This window comes from Oncorhynchus tshawytscha, linkage group LG28 (assembly GCF_018296145.1).
Source record: "Oncorhynchus tshawytscha isolate Ot180627B linkage group LG28, Otsh_v2.0, whole genome shotgun sequence".
Classification (NCBI taxonomy): domain Eukaryota; kingdom Metazoa; phylum Chordata; class Actinopteri; order Salmoniformes; family Salmonidae; genus Oncorhynchus; species Oncorhynchus tshawytscha.
This window is the reverse complement of record NC_056456.1, coordinates 33679297-33691853: the sequence shown is the minus strand read 5'-3', so window position 1 is coordinate 33691853 and position 12557 is coordinate 33679297. Positions and strand designations below refer to the sequence as shown.

Here is a 12557-nt window from a genome sequence, read left to right as displayed (position 1 = left end):
GCGCACCTCTCACACACACACGCACGCGCACCTCTCTCTCACACGCGCACCTCTCTCTCACACACGTGCACGCGCACATCTCTCTCACACACACACGCACGCACACCTCTCTCACACACGTGCACGCGCACCTCTCTCTCACACGCGCACCTCTCTCTCACACACGCACCTCTCTCTCACACGCGCACCTCTCTCACACGCGCACCTCTCTCTCACACACGCACCTCTCTCACACACGCGCACCTCTCTCTCACACGCGCACCTCTCTCTCACACGCGCACCTCTCTCTCACACGCGCACCTCTCTCTCTCACACGCGCACCTCTCTCACACACGCGCACCTCTCACACACACGCGCACCTCTCTCACACACGCACACCTCTCTCACACACGCACACCTCTCACGCACGCACACCTCTCTCACACACGCACACCTCTCACGCACGCACACCTCTCTCACACACGCACACCTCTCACGCACGCGCACCTCTCTCTCACACACGCACGCGCACCTCTCTCACACACACGCACGCGCACCTCTCTCACACACGCACACACACCTCTCTCACACACGCACCTCTCTCTCACACACGCACGCGCACTCTCACGCACGCACACCTCTCTCACGCACGCACACCTCTCTCACACACGCACACCTCTCACGCACGCACACCTCTTCTCACACACGCACGCGCACCTCTCTCACACACACACACCTCTCTCACACACACACACCTCTCACACACACACACTCTCTCACACACACACACCTCTCTCACACACGCACACCTCTCTCACACACGCACACCTCTCTCACACACGCACACCTCTCTCACGCACGCACACCTCTCTCACGCACGCACACCTCTCTCACGCGCGCACACCTCTCACGCACGCACACCTCTCTCACACACACGCACGCGCACCTCTCTCACACACACACACCTCTCTCACACACGCACACCTCTCTCACACACGCACACCTCTCACGCACGCACACCTCTCTCACACACACGCACGCGCACCTCTTCACACACGCACGCGCACCTCTCTCACACACACACACGCGCACCTCTCACACACGCACCTCTCACACACGCACACCTCTCTCACACACACGCACGCGCACCTCTCTCACACACGCGCGCACCTCTCTCTCACACGCGCACCTCTCTCTCACACGCACACCTCTCTCACACACACACACGCGCACCCTCTCACGCACGCGCACCTCTCTCACACACACACGCGCACCTCTCACACACACACACACACGCGCACCTCTCTCACACACACACGCGCACCTCTCTCACACACACACGCGCACGCGCACCTCTCACACACACACACGCGCACCTCTCTCACACGCACGCGCACCCTCACACACGCCTCTCACGCACACCTCTCTCACGCACACCTCTCTCACGCACACCTCTCACGCACACCTCTCTCACGCACACCTCTCTCACGCACACCTCTCACGCACACCTCTCTCACGCACGCACCTCTCACGCACACGCACCTCTCTCACGCACGCGCACCTCTCTCACGCACACGCACCTCTCTCACGCACACGCACCTCTCTCACGCACACGCACCTCTCTCACGCACACGCACCTCTCACGCACACCTCTCTCACGCACACCTCTCTCACACACACACGCACCTCTCTCGCACACGCACACCTCTCTCACGCACAATGTCTCTGTCGATCCCACGGTGCTACATAATGTCTCTGTCTGTCCCACGGTGCTACATAATGTCTCTATCGATCCCACGGTGCTACATAATGTCTCTGTCGATCCCACGGTGCTACATAATGTCTCTATCGATCCCACGGTGCTACATAATGTCTCTATCGATCCCACGGTGCTACATAATGTCTCTGTCGATCCCACGGTGCTACATAATGTCTCTGTCTGTCCCACGGTGCTACATAATGTCTCTGTCGATCCCACGGTGCTACATAATGTCTCTGTCGGTCCCACGGTGCTACATAATGTCTCTGTCGATCCCACGGTGCTACATAATGTCTCTGTCGATCCCACGGTGCTACATAATGTCTCTGTCGATCCCACGGTGCTACATAATGTCTCTGTCGATCCCACGGTGCTACATAATGTCTCTATCGATCCCACGGTGCTACATAATGTCTCTGTCGATCCCACGGTGCTACATAATGTCTCTGTCGATCCCACGGTGCTACATAATGTCTCTGTCGATCCCACGGTGCTACATTATGTCTCTATCGATCCCACGGTGCTACATAATGTCTCTATCGATCCCACGGTGCTACATAATGTCTCTGTCTGTCCCACGGTGCTACATAATGTCTCTGTCGATCCCACGGTGCTACATAATGTCTCTGTCGATCCCACGGTGCTACATAATGTCTCTGTCGATCCCACGGTAATACATAATGTCTCTGTCGATCCCACGGTGCTACATTATGTCTGTCTCTCTCCCGTCTGTCTCTCAGATTTGGAGTATGAAGCAGGACTCGTGTGTCCACGACCTGCAGGCCCACAGTAAGGAGATCTACACCATCAAGTGGAGCCCCACGGGGCCCGGGACCAACAACCCCAATGCCAACCTGATGCTGGCTAGGTAATAAAAGATGGTGAAACACTCCAACTCCCAGCATTCCTCTGTTTTTTGTGGGGTTTTTTATCATAAGAGGTTATGTATCATAAAAAACATTTAGGAGCTGTACATGACGTAGTATGGAGTCATGTGCTCATCTCTATCTGTGACATTCTGTTTCCCCCTGCTGAAGAAAAAAAATAAAGAGCCCAGGATCGTCACTGTAATCAAATATAAGTGAATAGATCTTCTGTCCTTCTCCCTGCCTTTTACCCTCCTAAACAGCTCCAGGGGTGCTGCACCATGCTCCCTCTCAAATGGGTGGTGTCTGGGTCGTTAGGAGCAGAAGATGGATACTAAAGTACTGTTCTTCTCCTCCCCAGCGCGTCGTTTGACTCGACGGTGCGTCTGTGGGATGTGGAGCGAGGCGTGTGCATCCACACGCTCACCCGCCACCAGGAGCCAGTCTACAGTGTGGCCTTCAGCCCCGACGGGCGCCACCTTGCCAGCGGCTCCTTCGACAAGTGTGTCCACATCTGGAACACACAGGTATATCATTCACATCTCAAGCCCGACTGTTTCTTGTAGGGCTGGTCTGGTGGTCGACGAATGGGTTTGAATATTTGGGCCTGAATCTGGGTGCCTGACTCTGACGTATATGATGCATTGATTTCAATGGGTGATTTGTGAAAATTTGAGTTCTACATGTAAATCTGGAGCTCAGCCTTTAGTGAGATGCGTGTAAAGATGATTGAAATTGAGTTGCCCCAAATCCATTTTTCGCTGATTACACCCCTATCCCTCTGTCTATCCCTCTGTCCAGACGGGTGCTTTAGTCCATAGCTATAGGGGAACGGGGGGCATCTTCGAGGTGTGCTGGAACGCCACGGGCGACAAGGTGGGAGCCAGTGCATCAGACGGATCGGTAAGTCTCACTAGCTGCCTCTTAATGGACACAGCCAGGAATTATATCCTGCCGGAGGAGCTGAGATGGAATAACGTCAGACCCCAGTTAAAAGCTTTATCTAGGACCCAAGGTGTTTCCTGCTCACGTCTCGTGGTCCGGGTAAATGCCTGGCTTCATTTACACACACTGTTCACGAGCCCCAAGTAGTGACACTTCATATAGATTGTAGTACTGTGCTAATGATCTGTTCGCTACCTGTCCAGTATCTGGCGTCTGTTATATTCATCTGGAGGTCAAAAAGGGCAATGAACAGAATTGTTTACTTGTCAACAGTTGCAGCTGAGGAGTAATGAATCAAACGGCTAGTTTGTCGATGGTCTTGATCATCTACAGGTCATCTGTAAGGGATTGTTCTAGAAGTTCCACACCATAGTGCCCTCCAAGCTCATCACTAAGTCCAGGAACCTGGGACTGAACACATCCTTCTGCAACTGGATCCTGGACTTTCTGAGGGACCACAGTGGGGTTAGGCAATAACGCATCCGCCACACAGACCGTCAATACGGGGGCCCCTTAGTTCCTTCCTGTACTCCCTGTTCACCCACGACTGGCGTGGCCGCGCACGACTCCCAACACCATTAAGTCTGCTGACGACACATCTACATCAACGGAGCTGTAGTGGAACGGATCGAGAGCTTCAAGTTCCTTGGTGTCCACTATGGAATTATCGTCCACACACAGAAACAGTTGTGGAGAAGGCACGACAATGCCTTTTCCCCATCAGGAGGCTGAAAAGATTTGGCATGGGCTCTCAGATCCTCAGTTATACGGCTGCACCATTGAGAGCATCTTGACCGGCTGCATCACCGCTTGGTATGGCAACTGCTTGGCATCCGAACGCAAGGTGCTACAGCGGGTAGTGCGTATGCCCTAGTACATCACTGTAGCCGAGCTCTCTGCCATCTATGACCTCTATGCCAGGTGGTGTCAGGACAAGGCTTAAAAATGGTCAGACTGTTCTCTCTGTTACCGATACCAGGCGGTGTCAGAACCTGAGGTTCCGCAGATTGAATAATTAAGTGACTTTCTGCAGTGTTTACTGGACCTCTTAGACTAGTAATGGATGTGTGTTTGTCTCATTGTTAAAGGCATAGTTGGTTTCTATGTTAAAGGGATACTTCAGGATTTTGGTAATGGGGCCATTTATCTACTTCCCCAGAGTCAGATGAACTTATGCATCACCATTTGTATGTCTCTGTGTCAAGTATGAAGGAAGTTAAGAGGTAGATTCGGGAGCCATTGCCAAATAGCCAGATAATGCTAACTAGCATTAGCATAATGACTGGAAGTCTATGGTACCTGCTAGCAGATACCCATAGACTTTCAGTCATTGCGCTAATGCTCGTTGGCAATGGCACGCAAATCTACCTCTTAACTTCAAACTGCACGCAGAGACATAATGTTTCTGACTATGGGAAAGTAGATAACGGACCTTTTTAAGGCCAGGGGTTTTCCAGGTCTGGTCATGTGGTCAGAAAAAAATATAGCCCAGCTCATTACATATGACCTTTAACGTCTATCTTTCCTGCTCTCTTTCTCTGTTCCAGGTTTGTGTATTAGATCTGAGGAAATGACGCTCGTTTGGGGAGCCATGGACCGACTACGAATGTGTACATAGCCAAAATGACTGTCCCTGCCTGTCGTCTACACTGCTGTAGTCCCATCAGAAGCCATGGCCTGCCATCACAACCACCACCACAGACAGAGCGCCCAACACCCACATAAACACTTAAACTACACCTCCAGAGAAGGGGTCAAACTAACCTCCAGTGAAGGGGGTCTGCCCCCCCACCTCATCAAGTCACTCAGACCCACAGGAGAGAGGAATTACTTTTACGTTCAGAGAATTTAAAAAATCCCAAAGGGGACCCATTGCATACATACCAAAATATCTGCTATTTTGTTTACTTTGTTTATTTTTATCCTTTATACCAGAAATTAGACATGTCTTTTTTCCCTCACGTCGTTGGTGTGTGCATATTGTACATGTCAGCATGTTTTGTCGTCCTTTTGCCGTAGGTTTGTGTTACATGTCGGGGAAAGAGTGGAGAGGTCAGTAGGCTTTTTGTTTATTTTACCATTTGGTTTTGAAACTGTTTATTGGGAGAAATCCATTCACTTTGGCACTGTACTTTTTTTTTTTATGGCTCAAGAAAACATTGAACAAATCTATATTTCAGAAGTTGAAATGGGTTAATTGTAATTTTGATGCTTGTTTTTGTTTGCCCAAAATTGTTTGTTTTAAATATTATTTTTTTGTCAGAGCATTTAGTGAGGACGAATGCCCAATGTCTCATTTTGCTTGTTTACCTTGAGAAATGGTTTCAGGTGTGAAAACTGTTAGATCTCTGGACTAAAGATCATCACCGTTAGCTACTACATAACCCCATCCTGTCATATTTTAAGGACATGTTTAGGTTTCAGTGTTATGTAGAAGGAAAGGCTGATCGTCCATCTGTGCCTCCGTGGCTCTTTTAGCCAGAACACAGGAATGGCAGTGCTTTGGGTAGCTCATGAATGAATAGGACACAGGACAACCCCCATACAAACGCCGATGTCAAAGTTAGCCGGGAGTTTTCATACCCGAAATTGGTCAAACATGAGATTTTGTCAACGTTCCAAGACTACTTTTGAGTCGTAACTTCTGACCAACTTTGATTTCGGAGTGAACCATTGTTTCAAGTGTTCTGTTTGAGGACGCACTGCTGTGTCTGCTCTTAGGTCATTGTGGATGATTGATTTTCTACCCAGCACTAACACTTGGGAGACAGGCTGTGTCAAGGCCTGTGCATGGATAGATGGTGCTTATTTCTTTTGTGGTGGTCAGAAGGGGATGTTTTCTAGGCAGGGAGATGAGAAGTGGACTTTGGAACATATGACTTGACGTAACATTCTAACTACATATAATATATATATATATATATATGTGTGTGTGTGTGACATTACAGGGGATTCTTTTTGTATGGCTCTTGTATGCAAGGTTGGTTTTGAGAAATTCTCCATAACTCTCGAAGACACGCTTGGAAATGTGTTATTCTTATGCATCATGTGGGTCTTTCACCATGAGAAATGGTTCTTTTATAAAATACCATTAAAACGGTCATAGCTGTAAAAGAGCAGCCCTAAGAATGGGTTTGTTTTAAGTTATTTTCTGCACTTAAGAATAATACAAAACAGGGACATGTGTTCAAGCAATGGTTGGGATCATTTCCATTTGGATTAATTCTGGAAGTGAACTCCCAATTCAAGAATTTGAATAAAATATTAATTGAAAATAAATGTCAACTTTTTTTTCCCGTTATTGAATTGGAATTTGAGCACTTTAAATGGCTTTGACCACCAACCCTGGTTGGTACTTCCAGACGCAGGATAATCCTGTTAGTTTAATATCTCTCCAGTAGCTGAACGCGTACAGTCGTTCTGTGAAAAAGGGACAATAGTAGTTTCTAAACTGTTGACTTGTTGGGTACACATTGGATCCAACCCAACTTCATGGCATTCCAACATACCATCTCTTAGCCCTAGCTAACATCCAGCGGCTTTTAAAACACCCGTGTTTTATTTAACAACAAAAATATCCAAAAGCCTCCTTTGCTCAGAAAGAACGTCACTTGTTTTACAAATGCATTTTGTACAGAAGCTAGCTAAGAGTATTTTGAAGTTTGCTTAAATATAACCAACAGTGAGTGGATCGTACCATGAAGACTATTAGGAAGTCTGACAGTGGAATGGTATTTTATAATGCTGGTTTTAAAATGATCTTTTTACACTGCATTCATGTGTTTGCTATTTCTTGTTCCTACCTACAGTACTAATTCTATCTTTGCTATGCCTAAAAAGCACTTGAAGGTTTTGTACTCTTTGAAAAACTTTTATAATTCTGATTTATTTGTAGCTATGTACGCAAAAATGAACAAGAACAATAAATCTAAACTTTAATGTGGATGTATCCATAACACCCTGGACCATGTAGGTAAATACCAGTGTGCAGATTTTTTTGTTTAATTTTGTCTTTGCCCTCACCCATGTTATTTTCTCTCACTTACACAGATGCTGAGACTCTGCAACCTACGCATCTGACTGTTGTAATATCAATCAGACCTTTGAAACGTCTAGAATAAAAAATCTATTTTGATAATAGCCGTGTGGTTTTTCTGTTGACTTGGTTTGTTTCTCACCTAGAGGCCTTTTGGTGTATTGCATGTTTTTTTTTTAAATTTAATCTTTTTAGTTTATGAAATACACACATCCTCTTCAGCCATAGGTTGTGCAGTAGTCTATCCTTGGTCATGGTACATTCGGAAATATTCAGACCCCTCGACTGGGGCGGCAGGGTAGCCTAGTGGTTAGAGCGTTGGACTAGTAACCGAAAGGTTGCAAGTTCATATCCCCGAGCTGACAAGGTACAAATCTGTCGTTCTGCCCTTGAACAGGCAGTTAACCCACTGTTCCTAGGCCGTCATTGAAAATAATTTGTTCTTAACTGACTTGCCTAGTTAAATAAAAGGTTAAATAAAATGTTAGAGCCTTTAAAATCTATACAAAAAATAAAAATTACACCCAATACCCCATTTTTTGTACTTCAAAAAATTAAAAAAATGGAATCTTTTACATAAGTATTCAGACACTTGACTGAGTACTTTGTTGAAGCACCTTTGGCAGATATTACAACCTTGAGTCTTCCTGGGTATGACGCTACAAGCTTTCCACACCTGTATTTGGGGAGTTTCTCCCATTCTTCTCTGCAGATCCTCTCAAGCTCTTGTCAGGTTGGATGAGGAGCATCACTGGACAGCTGTTTTCAGGTCTCTCCATAGATGTTCGATTGTGTTCAAGTCCAGCCTCTGGCTGGGCCACAAGAACATTCAGACTTGTCCCGAAGCCACTTCTGCGTTGTCTTAGATGTGTGCTTAGGGTCATTGTTCTGCTGAAAGGTGAACCTTTGCCCCAGTCTGAGGTCCTGAGCGCTCTGGAGCAGGTTTTCATTGAGGATCGCTCCGTTCATCTTTCCCCCAATCCTGACTAGTCTCCCAGTCCCTGCCATTGAAAAACATCCCCACAGCATGATGCTTCACTGTAGATGGTGCCAGGTTTCTTCCAGATGTGACACCTGGAATTTAGGTCAAAGAGTTCAATCTTGGTTTTATCAGGTCAGAGTCCTTTAGGTGCCTTTTGGCAAACTCCAAGTGGTCTGTTATGTGGCTGCCGTCTGGCCACCTGATTGGTAGAGTGCTGCAGAGATGGTTGTCCTTCTGGAAGATGATCAATGGAAGGAAACGGGATGCACCTGAGCTCAATTTCGAATCTCATAGCGAAGGGTCTGAATGCTTATGTAAATAAGGTTATTTTCTTTATTTTTGCTTTGTCATTATGGGGTATTGTGTGTAGATTGATGAGAATGCTTTTTAAATGTAATACATTTAAAATAAAATAAAAGGCTGTAACGTAACAAAATGTGAGAAAAGGGGTCTGAATACTTTCTGAATGCACTGTAGCATCGTCCCTCGAGCACTTTCGGCACAGACAGAAGGAGCCAGATGTCTCACAGGATGTATAAATCTGAAGTATCCGTTTAGAACTTCCACTCACCACCAAATATGGTAATAAGAGGAAGTCCAATGATGGGAAGTGGGAGAAGATGGAGCCAGATGTCTCACAGGATGTATAAATCTGAAGTATCCGTTTAGAACTTCCACTCACCACCAAATATGGTAATAAGAGGAAGTCCAATGATGGGAAGTGGGAGAAGATGGAGCCAGATGTCTCACAGGATGTATAAATCTGAAGTATCCGTTTAGAACTTCCACTCACCACCAAATATGGTAATAAGAGGAAGTCCAATGATGGGAAGTGGGAGAAGATGGAGCCAGATGAAACTTGGAGGCCGTTCTGCTAACTTCAACTTTTAATACATTGTAGTCTTGGGAACAGAAATTCTGTTAAAGAGCAGAGTGCTCAAAGTTTTGTAGACTTGACCCTTTGCCAAGGTTTTGAAAAATTGTGTTGTTTAAAAGGCATGGAAGGGTGAATTGAGTTATTGTGAACACACACTTCAGTTATTGCCTAACGAAAATAAGAAAATATACGAAACAAAAATATAAATGCAACCATTTCAAAGATTTTACTGAGTTACAGTTTCAATAAGGAAATCAGTCAATTGAAATAAATTAGGCCCTAATCTATGGATTTCACATGACTGGGAATTCAGATAACTTTTTTTTTTAAAGATAGGGGCGTGGATCAGAAAACCAGTCAGTATCTGGTGTGACCACCATGTATTTGCCTCATGCAGCGCGGCAAATTTCCTTCGCATAGAGTTGATCAGATTGTTGATGTGGAATGTTGTCTCACTCTTCAATAGCTGTGCGAAGTTGCTGGATATTGGCGGGAACTGGAAAACGCTGTCGTACACATCGATCCAGAGCATCCCATGCTGAAACATGAGCTGATGGTTGCAGATGAATGGCAAGACAATGGGCCTCAGAATCTCATCAAGGTATCTCTATGCATTCAAACTGCCATCGATAAAATGCAATTGTCTTCGTTGTCTGTAGTTTATGCCTGCCCATACCATAACCCCACCATGGGGCACTCTGTTCACAACATTGACATCAGCAAACCGCTCGTCCACACGAAGCCATACATGTGGTCTGCGCTTGTGAGACCAGTTGGACGTACTGCCAAATTCTCTAAAATACTCCCTCTCAACTTTAAAATTGTGTTGTGTGACAAAACTGAACATTTTAGAGTGGTCTTTTGTTGTCCCCAGCACAAGGTGCACCTGTGTAATGATCATGTTTAATAAGCTTCTTGATATGCCACACCTGTCGGGTGGATGGATGAACTTAGCACTAATAGGGATGTAAACAAAAGCTTACTGTGCATATGGAACATTTCTGGGATCTTTTATTTCAGCTCATGAAACATGGGACCAACACTTTACATGTTGCGTTATCTGAGTTAGTATTTGCTTTCGGTCTTGTGATGTTTGCATGCTCTGTGTCTAGTTGTCCAAACCTAGGCTACAAGTTAGGGAAAGCATGCAGTCCAGTGAGCAGCCGATGCTTTTTTTCAATGGCCAGTGACTGCCATCTAGTGGTCAAAAGTACATTGTGAAATTGGGATATTAAAAGGAATTGCAATTGAGACTACTTTAAACCCCTTCATTGCAAAACTGTGTTTTATGCAGATATGATTTATATGAAGTTTTATTTACAATGATGATTTTTTTTAAATATATTTTATCTTAAAAAATGGTCTTGTTTCAAATTTACAGGGGAGGTCCATTTCCTCCCTGCATTGGCCTCCCTTGCCATTACCACAGGAAGTCACTAAATTATACATGCAGATTGCTCATCCTACTGGTTTGGAAATTATACAGCCTAATACAGACAAAAACATGTATGTTCTACTCAATATATTCCCAAATACATGTATTCTTAAATGTTTTATTTTGTTTTTTAATCTGTGTGCACTGAACTGACATGCATGATTGTTGACGAGCCATTAATTAATCTATAACGCGCACCACAGCAGCGCTCAATTCCGACAGCGGTGTGTAGCCTACTGTAACTACTGGCAAAGTCATTCAGAGCCTGTACTTTTAACTCTGCACCTTTCCAGAGGTACTATTTTTGACGTAATGTTGTTTTTATAACAAAATCAGACAACCCCACAGTAGCACAGTTGACCTATTTACCTAGTCGGCTTGTTGTGTTCTATGTGAGATAAATATTCCTCTCGAGGCGTGTTAGAGAGCCATAGGAGGGAAATTTACTCAGACAAGTAGTCAATGCACAACAATTCTTAATGCGATAGCTGGTAAACACGTTTGAAAGCAGTTTTGGCCTTTGTTAAAAAAAAAAAGAAGGGGGGGCAGTTTTACATTGCTACCACGTTTATTTCTTTAAAAATTTAATTGTACGTGGCATCATTTGACAAATGCCGTTTTTACATCCTGAGTTTCAAGCACGGTTTAGGCACAGCTGCACAACAGAGCCCTTAAAGAGGTAATGCCACCTTTAAAAGGTCATTACATACCTGGTAATAGAAACCAAACAAATCTGACAAGTAGCAACAGAAACATTTATTTAATTTCCAATATCTAATTGATCATGATAACATTCAACACTCAAAATTATTTCAATTTAGATTATCTACTTTTTCTACTGTTAAATGTTATGATATTCTTGCACCCAAAGAGTACTGAGTCGATGATAGTTACACTGGTCCTAGATGGTTGTTCCCTACTGGGACCAGAATAGTTATACTGGTCCTAGATGGTTGTTCCCTACTGGGTCCAGGATAGTTATACTGGTCCTAGATGGTTGTTCCCTACTGGGTCCAGGATAGTTATACTGGTCCTAGATGGTTGTTCCCTACTGGGTCCAGGATAGTTATACTGGTCCTAGATGGTTGTTCCTTACTGGGTCCAGGATAGTTATACTGGTCCTAGATGGTTGTTCCCTACTGGGTCCAGGATAGTTATACTGGTCCTAGATGGTTGTTCCCTACTGGGTCCAGGATAGTTATACTGGTCCTAGATGGTTGTTCCCTACTGGGTCCAGGATAGTTATACTGGTCCTAGATGGTTGTTCCCTACTGGGTCCAGGATAGTTATACTGGTCCTAGATGGTTGTTCCTTACTGGGTCCAGGATAGTTATACTGGTCCTAGATGGTTGTTCCCTACTGGGTCCAGGATAGTTATACTGGTCCTAGATGGTTGTTCCCTACTGGGTCCAGGATAGTTATACTGGTCCTAGATGGTTGTTCCCTACTGGGTCCAGGATAGTTATACTGGTCCTAGATGGTTGTTCCCTACTGGGTCCAGGATAGTTATACTGGTCCTAGATGGTTGTTCCTTACTGGGTCCAGGATAGTTATACTGGTCCTAGATGGTTGTTCCCTACTGGGTCCAGGATAGTTATACTGGTCCTAGATGGTTGTTCCCTACTGGGTCCAGGATAGTTATACTGGTCCTAGATGGTTGTTCCTTACTGGGTCCAGG

General features: G+C 45.4%; 1 protein-coding gene across 4 annotated transcripts in view; it reads left to right on the top strand.

Moving 5' to 3' along the window:
- Positions 1-7689, top strand: part of LOC112227141 (F-box-like/WD repeat-containing protein TBL1XR1) — a 27212-nt gene extending 19523 nt beyond the window's left edge. For 3 of the 4 annotated variants that reach the window (XM_024391995.2, XM_024391997.2, XM_024391998.2), the window contains 4 exons: positions 2479-2606; positions 2966-3131; positions 3406-3507; positions 5097-7689. In XM_024391995.2, coding sequence (XP_024247763.1) covers positions 2479-2606; positions 2966-3131; positions 3406-3507; positions 5097-5123 — 423 coding nt within the window. In that variant the 3' untranslated portion in view covers positions 5124-7689. The remainder of the gene's footprint in view (positions 1-2478; positions 2607-2965; positions 3132-3405; positions 3508-5096) is intronic. The other variant, XR_002949827.2, reaches the window with a different exon arrangement.
- The last annotated feature ends 4868 nt before the right edge of the window (positions 7690-12557 follow it).